This window comes from Mytilus californianus, unplaced genomic scaffold (genome assembly GCF_021869535.1).
Source record: "Mytilus californianus isolate M0D057914Y unplaced genomic scaffold, xbMytCali1.0.p SCAF_19, whole genome shotgun sequence".
NCBI classification, from domain to species: Eukaryota; Metazoa; Mollusca; class Bivalvia; order Mytilida; family Mytilidae; genus Mytilus; species Mytilus californianus.
The window spans coordinates 12,166,774-12,188,996 of record NW_026262667.1 but is presented as its reverse complement, the minus strand read 5'-3'; the positions used below and the strand labels follow the sequence as shown (position 1 = coordinate 12,188,996).

The 22,223-nt window shown below is 33.3% G+C and overlaps 1 protein-coding gene and 1 long non-coding RNA gene across 5 annotated transcripts in view; both read right to left on the bottom strand.

Moving 5' to 3' along the window:
• Positions 1–2,476: 2,476 nt before the first annotated feature.
• Positions 2,477–3,249, bottom strand: LOC127726956 (uncharacterized). The gene is made up of 2 exons (XR_007993730.1): positions 2,770–3,249; positions 2,477–2,591 (listed from the first exon to the last, which is right to left on the bottom strand). It is a non-coding gene; the product is annotated as an uncharacterized LOC127726956 (long non-coding RNA).
• Positions 3,250–7,286: 4,037 nt separating this feature from the next.
• Positions 7,287–22,223, bottom strand: part of LOC127726953 (phosphoserine phosphatase-like) — a 36,344-nt gene continuing 21,407 nt past the window's right edge. For all 4 annotated transcript variants that reach the window (XM_052234329.1, XM_052234331.1, XM_052234330.1 and 1 more), the window contains 3 exons: positions 18,247–18,392; positions 10,422–10,570; positions 7,287–7,400 (listed from right to left, as the gene is read on the bottom strand). In XM_052234329.1, the coding sequence (XP_052090289.1) occupies positions 7,293–7,400; positions 10,422–10,570; positions 18,247–18,392 (403 nt within the window). In that variant the 3' untranslated portion in view covers positions 7,287–7,292. The remainder of the gene's footprint in view (positions 7,401–10,421; positions 10,571–18,246; positions 18,393–22,223) is intronic.

The following is a 22,223-nucleotide window of genomic DNA, read 5'->3' as shown; positions in this document are numbered from 1 at the left end:
AAAACGAGGTCATTGTCACATTAACCATGTAAGACGCACGAACACATCATACAATCATCATAATATACAACAAAAGTTGATCAATTGCGTACGGTATCTGAGACACAACGCTAATCACAAAAAAACTTAACGTAGACCAATGACCAAGAAATTGATGTCACGGTCAGATGAACCCTGTCAGACGGACGTGAACACCTACGATCATTATATACACCAAACATACTTGACATATTGCTTAAAGGATCTGAAGCATACCTCATCATGCCTTGAAAATTTAATTTGACCAATGAACCATGAAAATGAGGTCATGGGCTGACGAACCCTGACATACGGAAATGCACTCCTTACAATCCTTCTAAATGCCAAACATAGTTGACCTATTACTTCTTAATCCGAGAAACGGATCCAATCACGAAAAAATTAATTCGTTGATCAATGAATCATGAATATGAGGTCAAGGTCAGATGAAGTAAACCATCCGCTGTATATTGCCGCCGAGCGTCCCTATGTCTTGCATTCTGTGATATTAATCGGCGAGACAGAAATTATTGTAATAAAATTAACAATTTTTGACAGTCAAAACAGGGAGTTGGGGTTATATTTATACAGTTTTAGTTTTTTACTCGGGAACCACCGAATTTAAGTTTCACAAAGAACGCGCAAACCTCTAATGCACGGCTTTGTTGGTTGCTTAACGTACAATGTCATATTCAGGACGAAATCAAAGGTAGGATCCGCAAAGTACGCAAACCGAAATGAAAAGACTCCAATTTATACCAGTTGTTTCAGGGAAGAAATTCAAAAGCTTACATCAATATGCCAGTCACGTTCGCAGTATTTTATTTAAGATCTCCTGTTTGCTCGTTTGTAGGCATTGATAAAAACATTTGTTTAGCGAACAATACACTGGTTCTGGGAATAAAGTGTATTGATTAAAAAAACATTTCCTCACATTTTCAAGATTTAATCTGGTTTCATTTACCAACAAAACTTATTATACAGTTTAAATCAGTTGTTTTAAGGCAACCATTCAAAAGTTTAAATCAATGTGTCAATATCTCGCAGTCACGTTCGCAGTATTTCATTTAGATATTAATTTTGCTATTTTGTAGGCATTGACAAATATTTGTTAAGTACATTTAAGTTTGGGATAAAGTGCAATCAATTGATATTTTCGCGCATTTTCTACTTATAATAGGGTTTCAATACCTGATTAACTATAATTCAAAAGTTCATAGCGTTTCATTTTAAAAACCCGGACAAATTTGGTTTCTATACAAGATCGGAAATTGTTTTTAATCAAATGTAGGGTATTCTAGGACACGACATAAACTTAGTGCATACGATCTTTTTGTACGAAAGTTTTGCAGGAAAGTCCCAAAACATGTTTGATAAAATAAAAAAAAATCGCAGATAAGAAAAGGTTAACGAGATACCCTGAAGCAATAAGACATAAATGGAATATGACGCTTGCTAAGCAGAGAAGCTGCAAATGCTTTGGTTTGACCTGAACGGGGATATAAACCACCATCTCCCTCACCCACGGCAAGCAAACTTGAAGACAGCAATTCAAACTTTATTCCCAACACACCTTATGGTGGTGGACAAACAATTCCAAAAGAATAATATCTTTCAAGCCACTCACAATTCTTATTCCAATACTCTTTTGAAAATTAGAAAATAAACTCTAACCATTTGTGATCTTGACCCGGGCTTTAAAACAGATACTAGTATTCAAACACTATATTTGTTAGGGACGTTGTCTGGTGGTGGTCTACAATACAAAATATCATTGATATGTTCGGAGCATTCAAAAGATCGAACTAGACATGTACAGACAGCAATTCCTATATACACTCCAAACTTAAGCGTTATTTAGAATACCCAGAGACCGTGCGAGACCCTCATGATTAGTCAAGGTTTTTTTTAAACAACTCCTAGTTGTACTCGGAGAATAATTCTGATGGATTTTTTTGTGATCATCCATTACTAATGTTAATTTTATTATCTTTTAAACAGTGAAAAAGTGTCCACTGTTTGATAATATCTCTCATCAATATTTACCCAATTTCATAACGGTTACAAAGGACTTAATACATGAACTGCGAATTTTTATTTGAGTTTTATAGCTACTAAGCATTACATCCCTGTCAACGATTTTCCTGTTTACTAGTGGTTTCAAATTATTAGTCAACTATTTTTCCTTTTACCTCCAATCTTAATTGACTATGATCTTAATTGACTATGATTGCTAGTTTTCATGCTTAAGGTCAGTGGCCATTCCAGCTTCTTTGTCTTCCTTCACGGCATCATACCATCATTTTAAGGATTGGCACAATGATTCTCAATTCGCACGGCAAGAAATGAAGTAGCATTTGTCAATCAATCAAGTACAATAACCCCTGAATGGCAAAAGTAAAAAATCCTCAAAATTAAACCTCACCTCTATTTTTTCATAAGAAACAACAAATCCAAATTCAATCAAAAAGTATTTAATGGTTGAATTTTGGTTTGATGAGTCACATGACAATTTGGGTTCGGTGAGTCGAACAGTACTGGCATGCTATTCCTCCTACTACTCATGACAACACCTAGATGTGATAATAGCTCACATGACAATTCGGGTTTGGTGAGTCGAACAGTACTGGCATGCTATTCCTCCTACTACTCATGACAACACCTAGATGTGACAATAGCTCACATGACAATTCGGGTTCGGTGAGTCGAACAGTACTGGCATGCAATTCCTCCTACTACTCATGACAACACCTAGATGTGACAATAGCTCACATGACAATTCGGGTTCGGTGAGTCGAACAGTACTAGCATGCTATTCCTCCTACTACTCATGACAACACCTAGATGTGACAATAGCTCACATGACAATTCGGGTTTGGTGAGTCGAACAGTACTGGCATGCTATTCCTCCTACTACTCATGACAACACCTAGATGTGACAATAGCTCACATGACAATTCGGGTTCGGTGAGTCAAACAGTATTGGCATGCTATTCCTCCTACTACTCATGACAACACCTAGATGTGACAATAACTCACATGACAATTTGGGTTCGGTGAGTCAAACAGTACTGGCATGCTATTCCTCCTACTACTCATGACAACACCTAAATGTGACAATAGCTCACATGACAATTCGGGTTCGGTGAGTCAAACAGTACTGGCATGCTATTCCTCCTACTACTCATGACAACACCTAAATGTGACAATAGCTCACATGACAATTCGGGTTCGGTGAGTCAAACAGTACTGGCATGTAAATTTTTTATTCTGGTTTGTGTTGCATTTATTTTCAAAATATTCAGGTTTTCAGTTTAATTAAGACCAACGGATTTCCCTTTTCTTCAGTAATAGGATCACATTATTTATTAAGGAAGATATCAGGATAAAAAAGATAGTTCAAGTTTTCTCTCCCTCCTGAAATTAAATGGCCTCCACTTAGTGGGGATCAGGAAATCAACAACCAATGAAATTAATTGTAGATCTCAATTTGCTTGCTAATCAATTTTGATGCCTGTCCATTTTTGTTTTAAAATATTAGCAAACTATTTTCATTTTAACCATAATAGACTACGATTGGCCTTTTTCTGTCGAAGTTCATATGTATGTTTATATCGGGTTACATGACTGTCGGCAGTCTTCGGAGGTCATCTCGATGGTTAATTAGATGGCGTCTAGACTACAAATACAAACGAAATTTTAATACATATTATCAAGTCCATGCATTGTTAATTGTTTATTTTAGACTTTTTGTAATTTGGATATACCTTTGAGTATGTTTTAAATCAAATATGAGAATTTGAGTCTAATCAGTTAATGTGAATTTGACAATTAATGCCCCTTTAAATTCAAAAGTGTTCTGTTAAACAGTAAATTATCTTTTATATCAAGCAGCTTGTTATCATGAGTTTTAAACAGAAATTCACCTACTGTATTGAAAAATTCGTAAGGGTTCCGCGGAACCCAGTGTCTCGCCTACTTTTTGCTGTTAATCACAGGCTCAGCAAAAATGAGGAAAAAAATTAATAAAAATATTCCTCTCTATACTATCTTTTGATTGTAAGTAGCTTCTGTCCAAGTTTGGTAAAAATCCAGGATAGTTTATGAATCTAATAAATGTTTTAAAAACTTAAACTGCAGACTGTATGTAATGTTAACTGGAAGAAAAACTAAGTCCATTTATAAGTAAAATACGGAAAAAATGGAACAAAATTTCCTTCTAGATACTAGCTTTTAATCATAAACAAGCTTCTGTCTAAGTTTGGTTCAAATCCAGGATAGTTTAAGAAAGTTGTTAAAATTTTAAAAACTTTAACCACAGAGTGAATGTAATGTTAACTGACAGAAAAACTAAGTCCATTTATAAGTAAAATACGGAAAAAATAGAATTTTTTTTTTACAAAATTTACTTCTGGATACTAGCTTTTAATCATAAACAAGCTTCTGTCCAAGTTTGGTACAAATCCAGGATAGTTTAAGAAAGTTGTTAAAATTTTAAAAACTTTAACCACAGAGTGAATGTAATGTTAACTGGCAGAAAAACTAAGTCCATTTATAAGTAAAATACGGAAAAAATGGAATTTTTTTTTTACAAAATTTACTTCTGGATACTATCTTATGATCATAAACAAGCTTCTTTCTAAGTTTGGTAGAAATCCAGGATAGTTTAAGAAAGTTATTAAAATTTCAAAAACTTTAACCACAGAGTGAATGTAATGTTTCCTGGCAGAAAAACTAAGTCCATTTATAAGTAAAATACGGAAAAAATGGAATTTTTTTTTTACAAAATTTACTTTTGAATATTATCTTATGATCATAAACAAGCTTCTGTCCAGGTTTGGTAGAAATCCAGGATAGTTTAAGAAAGTTATTAAAATTTCAAAAACTTTAACCACAGAGTGAATATTTGTGGACGCCGCCGACGACGCCGACGACGACGCCGACAGAATGTAGGATCGCTATGTCTCGTTTTTTCGACAAAAGTCGAAGGCTCGACAAAAATGATGTTGATTATAAACGAATGGTTATTGATAAGAAGTTAGCTGCTTTTAAAGAGATAACCAATATATGATATCTATTGTTACTACTATCTTAGTAACATTTATTTTTTTTTCTTGTAAACTATATTGCCATTTATTGTAATTGTGTAAGTGCTAACAAATAATGCTTTATCAAAATTCTAAAGAAATTAGATCAATAGTTCGCAAGTTATTGCATGGAAACAACATATCGGGGTAAAGCAGCATTTTTCAATCAATCAAGAACCTTAACTTATGAACAGCAAAAGTGAAAATGGTCAGTATCGAACTTGACCCTCAGTTTGCCAAGAAAAGCAACATACCAAAATTTGGAAAGGATTGGTACAACGAATCTCAATTTATAACATCGAGAGGAATAATGCAGCATGTGTCAATCAATGAAGTACCATTACACTTGAATGACATAAAACAAAAATCATCAATTTTAAACTAATTCTCAATTTTGTCACAAGAAATAACATGTTCAAATTCAAAAAGGATTGGTTTAATGGTTCACATACATCAAAGACTATTACTCCAGAATGGCAAAAAGGGAAAATGATAAAATCAAACATGGCCCATTTTCACATATTAGAATCAACTTATTCAAATTTCAAGTGGATTAATTGAAGAGTTCTCAAATTATCACATAGAAAATTATACAAGAGTGCACACACTGAAATGTCTCGTCTACTTTACTGACCATTGATTTTATGTTGAAAGTCTTAAAGATAAGGTTTTACTACAAGTATCACATAAACTTAACATTTTTCAAGATCCATAACAATGATGTCAAGGTCAGATAAATCCTGTCAGACAGACATGTTCACCTTACAATTATTCCATACACCAAATATAGTTGACCTATTGCTTATGGTAATTGAAAAACAGACAAAAACACAAATCTTAACATTGACCAATGAACCATGTAAATGATGTCAAGGTCAGATGATACCTGCCAGACAGACATGTACACCTTACAATTATTCCATACACCAAATAAAGCTGACATATTGCTATTAGTATCGTAAGAACAGACCAAAACACAAAAACTAAACATTGACCAATGAACCAAGAAATGAGGTCAAGGTCAGATGATACCAGCTTGACCGCATGCACACCTCACAATCATTTCATACACCAAATATAGTTGACCTACTGCTTAAACACAAAAACTTAACATTGACCAATGAACCATGAAAATGAGGTCAAGGTCAGATGAACCCTGCCAGACTGACATGTTTCCCTTACAATCATTCCTTACACCAAATATAGTTGACCTACTGCTTATAGTATCCGAGAAACGGAACTAATCACCTAACTTTAACCTTAATCACTGATCCAGGAAATGAGGTCAAGGTCAGGTGAACCCTGTCTGACGGACATGTAGAGGTTGAAAAGAACCCATATACCAAATATAATTATCCTATTACTCATAACAAGTGAGAAATTCACATTACAAAAATACTATAATTTTTTTTTCAAGCAGTCGCTGAACCAAGAAAGTGAGGTCAAGGACAATGGACATATGACAGACGGAAACTTCGTAACATAATGTACCTGCATACAAGGTATGATGTATCCAGGTCTTCTACCTTCTGAAATATAAAGCATTATACCAATAGTTTATGCCACCGCCGGATTGTAATCCCTATGTCTCGCATACTGCGACTTTCGTCACAGGCGAGACAATTATTACACAGCATTTTAAAATCAACCAAGGACTATAACTTCTGAATAGCAAAAGTGATATCTTTAATTTTTCAAGATAAAAGGCAGAAACGTAAAAAATTGTCAAAAATCAACATCAACAGAATTAACTCCTATAAGAAGTCACTTGATTGTTTTAGCTTATTGGTATTTTTTGTAGATCTTGCATTGCTGATCATTTTAACTATTGACCTATATTTAATATTTAGGCCAAAGTAGACAGATATATGCAATCTTAATTTCCCATCTTGAAACCCATTATTACGAACAGATGCATTGCTTGAAAGACAAGGCAGCAACTATCAGCTTAAAAATTAATTTTCAGTCAGGACTTATTTGAAAGCAAAGGTTGTCCATCCAATATTTGACTAAAAACAATTGTTAGGTTTCATGCATCATGAAAACACCTAGATGTGACAATAGCTCACATGACAATCTGGGTTTGATTAGTCAAAACGTACTGGCATGATATTCCTGCTACCACTCCATATAACTTCTGAAATGAAGAATCTCTTTTATATTGAGTTATAAGTTCCCATGAAGTTTTTATTCTTTTATTTCATTTATCAATTCCTGCATGTCAGTCACAAACCAAGGCGCACTCTGTTTCACTTTTTCTCTTATAATATTGCCACCAAATCCTATAAATGCATCCTAAAAAACAAAAAGTAATCTTAACACAATAACAAATAGAATGGAAATATTATTTCTCTGTTAATTTAAATAGTACAATTTATACCTTTAATGAAACCAAGTCAGTTTCTCTACATAGAGAGGGTTTGAGATCATACATGTGTCAGATAATTAATATTTAAGGTAATTTCTTAATAAAAGACCAAAGACAATTTCCAAAGTCATCATGGAATTTTAAAAGCCTTCCGAGTGTAGCAGAATTGCAAACCCTTCTGGAGCTCATGAGTTTATCCCAGGTTTTTGTTGGGATCATTTTGCTCAATGTTTAGTTTTCTTAGTAGCTCTTTGTTGACTGTTGTTTGTCTTTTTGTCCCCTGCTTAACGCGTTGCAGGGACATGGAAATACCGGCCGTCCGTCCTTCTGTCCATCCGTCCACTCGTCTGTTCGGTCTTGTTAGCGCTCTCACAGGTACAATTCTTGCCAGATTTTTATAAAACTTATACTATAGGTTAATATCGGCAACGTCGGACAAGTTGTATAATGGTGGATGATCGACTTTTTTTAAAAGAGTTATGCCCTTTGGAAATATTAAATTTATGGAAAATGGATTGCTAGCGCTCTCAGGGGTACAATTCTTGCCAGATTTTTTATAAAACTTATACTACAACTTAATATCAGCAATATCTTGGACAAGTTCTTTGATGGTGGACGATCAACTTTTTTAAAGAGTTATGCCCCTTGGAAATATTAAATTTATGGAAAATGGATTGCTAGCGCTCTCAGGGGTACAATTCTTGCCAGATTTTTTATAAAACTTATACTACAGCTTAATATCAGCAATATCTCGGACAAGTTCTTTGATGGTGGACGATCAACTTTTTTAAAGAGTTATGCCCCTTGGAAATATTAACTTTATGGAAAATGGCCTCATTAGCGCCCTCGGATACAATTCTTGCCAGATTTTTATAAAACTTATACTAAAGGTTAATATCGGCAACGTTGGACAAATTATATAATGGTGGACGATCGACTTTTTTTAAAAGAGTTATGCCCTTGGAAATATTAAATTTATGGAAAATGGCCTCGCGAGCGCTCTCAGGGGTACAATACTTGCCAGATTTTTATAAAACTTATACTATAGGTTAATATCAGCAATATCTCGAACAAGTTCTATGATGGTGGACGATCGACATTTTTTAAAAGAGTTATGCCCCTTGGAAATATTAAATTTATGGAAAATGGCCTAGTTAGTGCTCTCACAGGTACAATTCTTGCCAGATTTTTATAAAACTTATACTATAGGTTAATATCAGCAATATCTTGGATATATTGTATAATGGTGGATTATCGACTTTTTTTAAAAGAGTTATGCCCCTTGAAAATATAAAATATGTGCAACGCGGGTGACATTGGAACTCTGTTCTATAATGTCTGTGTTCTTCTGGCTATGATGTTGTCTTTTCCTTCTACTACCAATACAGTTTTGTTGGACGTCTTAATATTTCTATATTATTAAAACAAAGAGAAAAACAATGTGGGCATTAAAGACCTTTTGGTAGTAGAAGAAGTGAATCGACTGTAATTCCTTGTTAGTTGAACAGAGTGTTCAAGATAAATGTTTGCAATTAGATATGTCCTCTGGTCTTTTTTTTTTACTTTAAATCATTTTGAAGTTAATTATTTAAACACTGTAATTCAAACTCATTTACAAATCAAAACTCAAACCTTGTTAAGTTTTAACTTTTGCATTCCAGAAATGATCAATTTAACAAACGAAAATTTCTTCAGGGAAAGCAACAATTTATTGGGATAGGAAAGTAACAGTAAACAAAAATTCAATGACTGAAAAATACTAAAACTACTCAAAATGATACACAAAAAAATTAAGTTTTAATGGTTATCCTTGCAGACTTAAACACAAAGTAAAATTACAGGTTAAAAATTACAAAAACATATGTCCCGTGTATCTAAACTGTAAGGACAGTGACTAAAATAGTAAATATCAACTTCACACAAAAATTTGAAGTGCACAAGAATACATTGTATAATGCAATTCCATTATGTTTTTTTTTTCATTTAAAAGTAATTTTTTGCATTAACAAAATTAAATCTACTCATGGTGTTAAAGTAGATGTTTGTTTTTGGAATGGGAAATAGTAAGTATTATTCTGATAGGGTGAGTTTTTGGAATGGGAAATAGTAAGTATTATTCTGATAGGGTGAGTTTCTGGAATGGGAAATATTAAGTATTATTCTGATAGGGTGAGTTTTTGGAATGGGAAATAGTAAGTATTATTCTGATAGGGTGAGTTTTTGGAATGGGAAATAGTAAGTATTATTCTGATAGGGTGAGTTTTTGGAATGGGAAATAGTAAGTATTATTCTGATAGGGTGAGTTTTTGGAATGGGAAATAGTAAGTATTATTCTGATAGGGTGTGTTTTTGGAATGGGAAATATTAAGTATCATTCTGATAGGGTGTGTTTTTGGAATGGGAAATATTAAGTATTATTCTGATAGGGTGTGTTTTTGGAAAAGGAAATATTAAGTATTATTCTGATAGGGTGAGTTTTTGGAATGGGAAATATATAGTGTTATTCTGATAGGGTGTGTTTTTGGAATGGGAAATATTAAGTATTATTCTGATAGGGTGTGTTTTTGGAATGGGAAATAGTAAGTATTATTCTGATAGGGTGTGTTTGACTACACATAGCATTTAATTAATTCTATCCATTTTTTCACATTCCTTTGGGAACTGAAAACTGAAAAAAAAAATTATATTGACCATGACAGGATATAAATGAATATTCTACCAAACTAAATGCAGGAAATAATTGTATATAAAAGTGAAAATATTTTTTTTCATGTGGCCTACCAAATTTCAAAATGATTTTTCTTCTGGAATTAAATTCTGCATGAAATCATTCTGTCAACATTATTCGATTACTTTGTAAATTACATGAGCTTTTGTGATGTATAGTCAAGACAGTCCGAAAAAAAAAAGCTTCCCCAAATATAATGATGCTATCATCCAACACTTACAGCAGGCGGACAAGCTTCCATATCTGTAGCACCATCTCCTATCATAACTAGACTTTTATATCCATGTTTGTTCTTCAATGTTTCTACGACAACTTTCTTCCCTCCTGAGGAGGATGTCGGCTGATTTTCATCAAATCCAGCATAATCACCTACAAATAAAATGCATTCTTCTTTAAAAATATTGTTCCCTCAGCCTGACAGTTTTCAGCAAAATTGTCTAAATATTTTGTAAGGAAAACATTTGTGTAATGATACTTAAGCAGTCAGGCCTGAATATCAGTTTATTTTGGTCATTTGAAAGTTGAGTTTCTTTTTTGATGGAAACACAATATCAACAATACCAATAATGACCTAATGCATTTGACTGGATACAAAAATCTCTGGTCTCAAATTAACATTTTCTGCTTAACATAGACAATGAATCTAAAAATCAAAACGAAACATTTATCATTTTGAATGGTTTATTGTAACATCACATTTCAAATCTCAGTGTCAAGAAGATTTTTTAAAGGCATAAAAATTGTCTTACATGGCAAAATATTTTAAAATGAGAGTAAAAATACCCTTTGATTTTCATCAATAAACTATGTCATGACAAGAGCAAGCAATTATTTGCATTAAAAGGAGGCAGTGCACTATAGGCTCTTTCTGACCTTAAAAAAAGATAATGGAGTGAAAAGATAGCATAAATTTATTTGTTTTACAAAATATTATAACAAGAGTGCACATGCTGAAATGTCTTGCCTGCTTTACTATTCATGATTAATTTTATGATGATAGTCTTAAAGATAAAGTTTTACTACAAGTTTTGCATAAATTTAACATTATCAATTCAATAATCCATGAAATAGAATCAAGGTGAGATAATCCAAGCCAGACAGACATATATATCTTACAATTCATTACATACACCAAATACAGTTGACCTATTGCTAATAGTATCTAAGAAAGACCAAACCATGAAAACTTAATATTGACCAATGAACCATGAAAATTAGCACATGGTCAGATGAACCCTGCAAAGCAGACATGTGCACATTACAATCATTCAATACATCATATATAGTTGACCTTATTGGTTATAGTACCTGAGAAACAGACTTAATAAGGAAAACTTCACATTGACCAATGAACCATGAAAATAAGGTCAAGATCAGATGAACCCTGCCAGAATGACATGTACACCTTACAATCATTCCATACACCAAATATAGCTGACCTATTGCTATTAGTATTTGAAAAACAGACCAAAACACAAAAACTAAACATTGAATAATGAACCATGAAAATTATGTCAAAGTCAGATGATACCTGCCAGGCTGACATGTGCACCTTACAATCATTCCATACACCAAATATAGTTATCCTATTACTCATAATAAGTGAGAAATTCACATGACAAAAAAACTATAATTTTTTTTCAAGCAGTTGTTGAACCATAAAAATGAGGTCAAGGACAATGGACATATAACAGACTGAAACTTCAAACCATAAGGTATCTGCATACAAGGTATGAAGCATCCTACCTTCTGAAATATAAAGCTTTATATAAATAGTTTACATTGCAGCCGCATCGCTGGATAGTAATCCTATGTCTCGCAGTCGCAGGCAAGACAAAAACTGCATATGTTGACACATATTTGTGATTGGGAAATATTAAGCAATTGCAAGTACCACAAAAAATATTACATCAGGAGTTTTTCATATAGACAAACATTATTATAAATCAATTAGTTGATACTTGCATACAATGGGGGGCAACTCTCATTGTACCTAATTGATAATGCCTTCATCCGGGTTTTAGTTAACATGTGGTTTTAAGCAAGAGAGCATGTTCAAGCCACATTTTATCATGTTTATTATGTATTTGATTTTTTTGAAAGAACAAGGCCACACTCTCATCTCTCCCCTTTAATCTTCATCTAAACTAACAGAGGAAGTACTCAGGGATAAGGTTAATCGCAATCCAATTTGTAGCTTTTATCAGTGTGAAACTGTAGCAATTCCGTAGATCATTTAATTGCTTATGGAGACAAAAAATTATTGCATGTTTGCAGGAAGTGTATTCGTAAAGGCAAAGACTCAAGAGACACATCTGTTCAACATCCATCGAAGGATTGTCATAATCATGAATGATGTTCAACTTCAGTGCTACATTGTGAATCTGCTAAAATGAGCAATAATTATATTCAGCATAATATTATAAAACCCCCTGCTGTGCCAGGTTTGTACTATAATGAATTTACCATTCACAAAGAGAAATCATACCTGCAAATACGGGTGTTATTGTGTGATAATTCAGAACATAATGATAATATTGTGAAACCCCCTGCAATGTCAGATGTAATTGCTTCCCCTGATTATTCAGGTGTGTACTAAAATGAATTTACCATTCACAAAGAGAAATCATACTTGCAAATGCGGGTGTTATTGTGTGATAATTTCAAACATAATAATAATAATGTGAAACCCCCTGCAATGTCAGTTGTGATTGCATCCCCTGAATATTCAGGTGTGTACTATAATGAATTTACCATTCGTAAAGAGAAATCATATTCCCCTGCAAATGCGGGCATGTTATTATGTGATAATTCAGAACATATTGATAATATTGTGAAACCCCCTGCAATGTCAGTTTTGATTGCATTCCCTGAGTAATCAGGTGTGTACTATAATGAATTTACCATTTGTAAAGAGAAATCATATTCCCCTGCAAATGCGGGCATGTTATTATGTGATAATTCAGAACATAATGATAATATTGTGGAACCCCCTGCAATGTCAGGTGTGATTGCTTCCCTTGATTATTCAGGTGTGCACTATAATGAATTTATCTTGCTTAAAGAAAAATTTGTAAGGGGTTCCACAGAACCCTGTGTCTCGCCTGCGATTGCTGTTGTCAGTGTAATGTTGACTTAACTAGAGGCTCTAAAGAGCCTGTGTCGCTCACCTTGGTCTATGTGAATATTAAACAAAGGACGCAGATGGATTCATGACAAAATTGTGTTTTGGTGATGGTGATGTGTTTGTACATCTTAATTTACTGAACATTTTTCCTGCTTACAATGATCTCTATCTATAATTAACTTGGCCCAGTAGTTTCAGAGGAGAAGATTTTTGTAAAAGATTACTAAGATTTACGAAAAAATGGTTAAAAATTGACTATAAAGGGCAATAACTCCTAAAGGGGTCAACTGACAATTTCGGTCATGTTGACTTATTTGTAGATCTTACTTTGCCGACATTTATTGTTTTTTACAGTTTATCTCTATCTATAATAATATTCAAGATAATAACCAAAAACAGCAAAATTACCTTAAAATTACCAATTCAGGGGCAGCAACCCAACAACGGGTTGTCCGATTCATCTGAAAATTTCAGGGCAGATAGATCTTGACCTGATAAACAATTTTACTTCATGTCAGATTTGCTTTAAATGCTTTGGTTTTTGAATTAAAAGCCAAAAACTGAATTTTACCCCTATGTTCTATTTTTAGCCGTGGCGGCCATCTTGGTTGGTTGACCAGGTCACGCCACACATTTTTAAAACTAGATAACCAAATGATGATTGTGGCCAAGTTTGGTTTAATTTGGCCCAGTTGTTTCAGAGGAGAAGATTTTTGTAAAAGATGACTAAGATTTACGAAAAATGGTTAAAAATTGACTATAAAGGGCAATTACTCCTAAAGGGGTCAACTGACCATTTCAGTCATGTTGACTTATTTGTTAATCTTACTTTGCTGAACATTATTGCTGTTTACAGTTTATCTCTATCTATAATAATATTCAAGATAATAACCAAAAACTGCAAAATTTCCTTAAAATTACCAATTCAGGGGCAGCAACCCAACAACAGGTTGTTCGATTCATCTGAAAATTTCAGGGCAGATAGATCTTGACCTGATAAACAATTTTACTTCATGTCAGATATGCTCTAAATGCTTTGGTTTTTGAGTTACAAGCCAAAAACTGCATTTTACCCCTATGTTTTATTTTTAGCTGTGGCGGCCATCTTGGTTGGTTGGCCAGGTCACGCCACACATTTTTTAAACTAGATACCCCAATGATGATTGTGGCCAAGTTTGGTTTAATTTGGCCCAGTTGTTTCAGAGGAGAAGATTTTTGTAAAAGATGACTAAGATTTACGAAAAATGGTTAAAAATTGACTATAAAGGGCAATTACTCCTAAAGGGGTCAACTGACCATTTCGGTTATATTGACTTATTTGTAAATCTTACTTTGCTGAACATTATTGCTGTTTACAGTTTATCTCTATCTATAATAATATTCAAGATAATAACCAAAAACAGCAAAATTTCCTTAAAATTACCAATTCAGGGGCAGCAACCCAATAACAGGTTGTCCGATTCATCTGAAAATTTCAGGGCAGATAGATCTTGACCTGAAGAACAATTTTACCCCATGTCAGATTTGCTCTTAATGCTTTGGTTTTTGAGTTATAAGCTAAAAACTGCATTTTACCCCTATGTTCTATTTTTAGCCGTGGCGGCCATCTTGGTTGGTTGACCGGGTCACGCCACACATTTTTAAAACTAGATACCCCAATAATGATTGTGGCCAAGTTTGGTTAAATTTGGCCCAGTAGTTTCAGAGGAGAAGATTTTTGTAAAAGTTTACGGACGACGGACGACGGACGCAGGACGACGGACGACGGACGCAAAGTGATGAGAAAAGCTCACTTGACCTTTCAGGTCAGGTGAGCTAAAAAGTGAGTCCATTTATCAGTAAAATACAGAATTAAAAAAAAAATTCACACTTTTTCTTTCGATGCTTTTTTCTTGGTCTTGAAGATTAGCTTTTGTCCAAGTTTCATAACAATCCATTAAGGTTTACAAATTTATCATGTAAAAAAAATGTAATCCCAGACTGTCTAAAAAAACTTTAACCACAGACTGAACCTACTTGTTGACGACGCCTGCATTCATAGTCGTGTCAAGCTCCCCTAGTGTAGATTTAACAGGCTTTTCTTATGGTGGTAATACTTGTAGTGAAAAATTCTCCCCTGTGTTTACAGGTGTGTCTTTTTTTGAAAATATTACTACTTATTGCAACCTTTATTATGTAGCACTGATTTTGACACTGTTGTCAATGATAACAATTACATGAATTACAATGTTGTTGATGAAACTAATAGTGTACTTTTAGTTTTAAATGTTTGTCCATGGTTACCAAAACAGCAGGGACTATTGATTTTGAGTATCCACCAGATATGAGTGGAAATATATCAAAAAATGTGTGGTTCAGATTTAGTGAAATGGATATGAATAAATTTTCACATGTTCTTGAAGCCTTTTTTTACAGTGACAAACAGAATTTTGCGTATTCATGATTGTTAAATTCCAGTACGTTATATTTTTTTAACATACAATTACGGGAAAAACTGTTGGAAGATTATAAGAAGGAATCAGGAAATGTTGAATTTAGTACGTCAAATATGGTACTTGTGTGTGACAGTAATGTGCAATTACGTGTGAGTTATATAGCATCTGTTGGAAATTGGTTATCGGATTTGTTATCCCATTAGAATCTTTCAGAGAAGAACAGAACACATTTTTTGTTTATAGAATCTAAGATGTATAATTCAGATTTTTTTGTTGAGAAAGCAGATTCTAGTAATGTTACATGTTTAATGATATCATATATATCTAGGTGTGCATACATGATACTTTTGTACTATTTTAGCTCAAAATTGGTGATAAGAGTAACAAAAATAATTAATATTACATTGTAGTTTATCTAACTACTGTTGTCTTGTAGCTTCCAGGTCTTAAGTCCAGAACAGCAGTTTTACAGAAGAGGTCAAGCTTGCTAAAGGGGCAGCCTTTTGGCCTGGTACTTTTTCTAACCCGAAGAGTCAACTCAATTCATACCATATTTTTTTAGTGTTTCTACAATTTATATTTTCCATAAAGGATACCTTGTGTGTTTACAGTTTTTCTTCTGTAAAAATTATATTTCTGGCATTAAGACCTGGTGTCAACTGTTTGGTTTTACTGTGGAACTTTTTTTTCTTCTACAGATTAGAAATACACCTTATCGCTATTTGTCCGCCATTACTGGACATCACACAAGTTCCCGAAAAATTTTGACGTCATAATAGAAAATATCTGACGCCACAATGGAAAAGTGATTGTTGTATGACGTCAAAAGTTCAAGCGGGACTGATTCTCGGGTCAAGCGGGATTAGCGATAAGGTGTATTGAATTTAAGGGGATTAATCCATGTCAAAATTGCCATTGTTACAGACACTTTTAAATGATATTGTTCAGTTGTTTAATATTTATGATTATGTAGATGCTTGTTTATGGTGTTTTCTAATGTTGGCATTTTTTGGTATGCTTAGGGCCTAAGTCAGGAATCTGATTACAGTAGTTGTCGTCTGTTTATGTACTATTGTAGTTCATACATGTTTCTCGTTTCTCGTTTTTATATAGATTAGACCGTTGGTTTTTCCGTTTGAATGGTTTTACACTAGTAATTTTTTGGGGCCCTTTATAGCTTGCTGTTAGGTGTGAGCCAAGGCTCCGTGTTGAAGGCCGTACCTTGACCTATAATGGTTTACTTTTATAAATTGTAACTTGGATGGAGAGTTGTCTCATTAGCACTCATACCATATCTTCCTATATCTATTTAGGGAGTCTGGTCATCTGGTCAGCAGAAGCTCTGCGTCTTTTAATTCCTGTGGACAACTGATCACGAAGAATGTTGTTGTTAGTGATAAGGGTATCCTTCTTTTATTGAATTGGTCAAAGACTAGACAAGATCAAGATTACACACATGTTTGGCAACTTCGTTTGTGTTCAGGTGCTTCATATTGACACTTTGTTCATTGTAGATTATTTATACCATGTTTGGTATAACTATATATGATTGCATTATTATAATAAAGCACCTTTTGCCAAACACTATTAGTTGTCAGTTACATGTGCTCTATATTTGTTGGTCCAAAAATTACTTTAAAAAAAATCATCAAAGATACCATGCTTAGGGAGCTACCATTTGATTTTTATGGGGGGCTAGGATGAACAATTTTGTCCTGCATTTTTTTTTAGTTGTAATCTCTGTCCTGCCTTTTAATTTTTCACTCTATTCGGTCCTGCCTTTTTTGTTAAAGTTTATCCTGACTTTTTTTTACCTAAATTGTCATCCTGACTTTTTTTTTTTGCAAGTGCCTCATCCTGCTTTTTTTTTACTCAAAACTCCTGTCCTGCCTATTTTTTTCAAATTTCATCCTAGCCCCCCCATAAAAATCAAATGGTAGCTCCCTTATAATTTGGTTCACCAGGCATGCAGTTTGTCTTCATAATCTAAACAGCTAGAAGGCAAAATCAAGTACAAGTTGAAGAGAAGTAAAATAGGAAAATTCTGAAAAGTTGTACCAAATACAGCTAAGGCAATCTATACCTGGGGATAGAAAAACCTTAGTGTTTTGAATAATTCAACATTTTATAAACAGTAAATTACAAAACAAATTAACATATCAATTCTATGCTTATATAGACATATCCACAAAACAACAAGAGGCTCTTGAATGTTTAATTTGCTCAGCTGTCGAAATTTTCCTATTCTTAAGTTTCTACCCACTTTTAAAAAAAATCTTCATTTACATTAATAACCTCTAAAAGAAGTCATCAAATTAGTTCGATCATTTCTGCATTTTAATAGATCTTGAATTGCTGATCGAACACGAACTTAGATTTTTTCATGAAAATGTGTAGAGGAAACTTTGCCATGGCATTAATTCTATATTTATTGTGATCTTATGGATCATAAACTACCTGTTATATACTGGTAAAAATCTTACCATTGTAATAAAATTTTAGTCTATTAGCTATTATATTTTCTATTGGTAAACCAAGTTGTTCTGCTACCGGTACCAGTATACTTTGAAAGCCACCTGATACCAGATATACTGGTACCCTTCTTTTGCCTAAACAGGAAACCAGCTCCCTGTAAAGATAAAATTCAAACATTCGTTAACATGCTTTAAAGCTGGTGTGTAGAAAAATATTTTCCATCAAATGTTAAGCAACTGTTACACCCTTATTTTTGGTTGACATGACAAAACAACATGTTAGCTATGGTAATAACTTGATGACCACTGGTCTTTTCATAGACATAACCAAAACAAGAGACCCATAAGAGTCTCAATTGTTCATCTGGAATTTTCTGTGTAGATCATGCATCAATGATTATTTTGCCGTTTAATATATATTAATACATGTTTAGACATGCCGATAAAGATTCTCATTTATCTATGAAAATTTCTGCAAAAAATAAAAAAACAGGCATTCTGAGAGTATTGCATGGCAATACATAGTCCCCTACCGGTTAAGAATTCAGTGCACTGGAACAAAATGCTAACTTGATCTATAACTTGCCATGTTTAAACTATATACCAATTATTAAATCAATATCTTCAAGCATGACAAAAAAAAGCATGGAAAACTGATTATTTGAGTGAATTTTTTAAGTCCAAGGACCATAACTCTGCACAAAATCATCAGACCAGAACATAATTTGAACTTGATCTGTAACTAGTCATGATAAAACTATATACCATAATTCAAATCAATATCTTCAAGCACAAAGAAAAAAAGTGTGGAAAACTGATTTGCCGTACTGACGGATGGACAGACAGACAGACAGACTGAGTGCAAACCTTAAGTCTCCTTTGACTTCGTCGGTAGGGGACTAAAAAGGTAAAAGTTATCTTTCAAGGGCAATAAATCCTATAAGGGATAAATGGTCATGTAGACTTATTTGTAGGTTTTACTTTGCTGAAAATTTTTGCTGTTTGAAGTTTCTGTCTATCTATCATAGTTTCTGATAAAAAAAATTAAAAAATCAATAAAAATAGTCATTCACGGGCAATAACTCCTATAATGGATCAACTGACGAATTTTTTTCTAAGACTTATTGGTAGATCTTACTTTGCTGAACATTTTATCTGTTCAAAATTTCTCTTATATATAATAGTTTTCAAGATAACAACCAAAGACTTAGAAATCTCAAGAAAATTATTATTTCAGGGGCAATAACTCCAACTTAGGTTGTCTGATTCGTCTGAAAATATCTTCGTTGATAATTTTTGAATTGGTTCAGTAGTTTCAGAGGAGAAAATCTTCGAAAAAGTTTACAAAGACAAAGGACAACGATGACAGACACAAAGTGATGGCAATGGCTTACATCTAGGAGCCATGTGGGAGCTTATTTCAATAGACATAAACAAGACACCAAAGTTTCATTAAAACTGCTCGAAGCATTTTTGAGTTATTGTCAGAAAACTGGAAAGTCCCCCCTTTTTTATGAATAAAATCCCATAACTCCAAAATGTAGAACTGGAAATTTTTAAAATCGAAAAAAAATCTAATGTCAACATATATAAATAATTCATCAAAGTTTCAAGAAAATTGCTCAAAGCATTTTTGAGTTATAGTAAAAAAAACTTGAAACTCCTCCATTTTTTTATGAATAATCCAATAACTCGGAAATGCAACTCTAAAATTTTCACATCAATAGAGATAAGCAATTCAACAAAGTTTCATGAAAAACTGGTGAAAGCATTTGTGAGTTATTGTCAGACGGACGTACAGACAGACAGACCACAGTTTACCATTATATGTCCTGTTTTTAAAGATGGGCATATAAAAACACTGAACATCGTAAACATGCCTTATTTCCAAGATCCCTGAAACATGAATAAACAGCTGGAGCCTCATATCTAAAACTGAAATGAAGGTATCCCGATCCAACAGCATACAAAGTATTATACACCTTATAATATATTTCTTTAGAAACACACATGACAGAAAGCTTAACACTAAATACAAATCCCAAAGTTACTGAAGTATGAATACGAGGTCAGCCACATTATCTCTTAACAAGAGGCTCTCAATAGCCTGAATCGCTCACCTGTAATTTTTTGCTTAAATCTTTCATCAAATTATTTTTGATTTTCAGTATACATATATAATGAGTGGCTTAAAAATGCCATTTAAATGTTCTTTGAATCTTTCATATTTTCTTCAAAAGCAAACAAATGCATTTTACCCCTATGTTCCATTTTAGCCATAGTAGCTAATGTTTCTTGACGTACAAGGAAATAAAATACAAAATTTATACTAGATACTCTGAAACTCATTCAGCCCAAATTTGGCTGAAATTGATTCAGCAGTTTCAAAGGAGAAGATATTTTAAAGTAAGCAAACTAGATGAACAAATTGTGAAAAATTGTCTTTAAAGGGCAATAACTCCTTAAGGGGTCAATTGACAATTTTGGTCATAAACTTCTTTGTAGATCTTACTTTGCAGAACATTTTTGCTGTTTATAGTTAATCTTTATCTATAATAATATTCAAGATTATAACCGAAAGCTGTAAAATTTCCTTAAAATCATTAATTCAGGGGCAATAACCTAAAAATCAGATACTCGATTTGGCTGATAATTTCAGGGCAGGTAGACCTTGACCTAATGAATACTTTAACTTCTTGTCTGATTTGCTCTAAATGCTTTAGTTTTTGAGATATAAGTCAAAAACTGCATTTTATCCTATGTTCTATTTTTAGCCATGGCAGCCTTGTTTTCTGAGGAAACAGAAAATAAAACACAAACTTTATTCTATATAACCTAAGAATCATTCAGCTTAAGTTTGGTTTAATTTGGTTCAGTAGTTTCAAAGGAGAAGATTTTTTAAAGTAAGCAAACTAGATGAACAAATTGTGTAAAATTGTCTTTAAAGAGCAATAACTCCTTAAGGGGTCAATTGACAATTTTGGTTATATAAAACATATTTATAGATCTTACTTTGCTAAACATTTTTGCTGTTTACAGTTTAACTTTATCTATAAAAATATTCAAGATAATAACCAAAAGCTGTAAAATTTCCTTAAAATTACCAATTTAGTGGCAGCAACCCAAAAATGGGTTGTTAGATTCATCTGAAAATTTCAGGGCTGATGGAACTTGACCTAATGAACATTTTTACCACATGTCAGGTTTGCTCCAAATGCTTAAGTTTTTGAGATATAAGCCAAAACTGCATTTTACCCCTATGTTCTATTTTTAGCCATGGTGGCCATGTTTTTTGACGAAACAGAAAATAAAACCCAAACTTTATTCTCGATACCCTAAGGATCATTCAGCTTAAGTTTGGTTGGAATTGGTTCAGTAGTTTCAGAGGAGAAGATGTTTGAAATAGTTTACACCGGACAGACGACGGAATGGCAATGGAAATGTGAGCTAAAAACCAAAAGTCCAGGAAAAACAAAATCATGGTCCAATAAAAAACTTTGAAACAATAAACAACAAAACACAAGACATACACTACAGATTAAGCAACATGAATCCCACTTAATATCAGGTGATCCAAAAAATACACAGTCCTGCTCCACTAGTGATTATCTCAGGTGTTGCTCATGGCAAGAAAAAAATCAAGTGAAAAAGTCATAATCAAGGAAAACAAGAGGGCATGTCAGCTACCACAAGTGGAGCATATCCACTGTCATATTTGACACAGATAACAGTGGACCAAATAATGTAAGCACTGAAGGGTAAAGATTTTTTTTCCTTTTAGCAGTAGGAACTATAAATTAAACATTGCAAAGTATTAAATATTGGAAGGCATTACTATGAATTGGAGATACTATTGTAGATGGTTCAACTACATTTATGGACAAACTATCCACCAAAGTTCAAATGAAGTGCTTACATACACTTTATTTGAACTTTGGTGAATACTAGTAGTTGTCTCATTGGCAATCATACCACATCTCCTTATT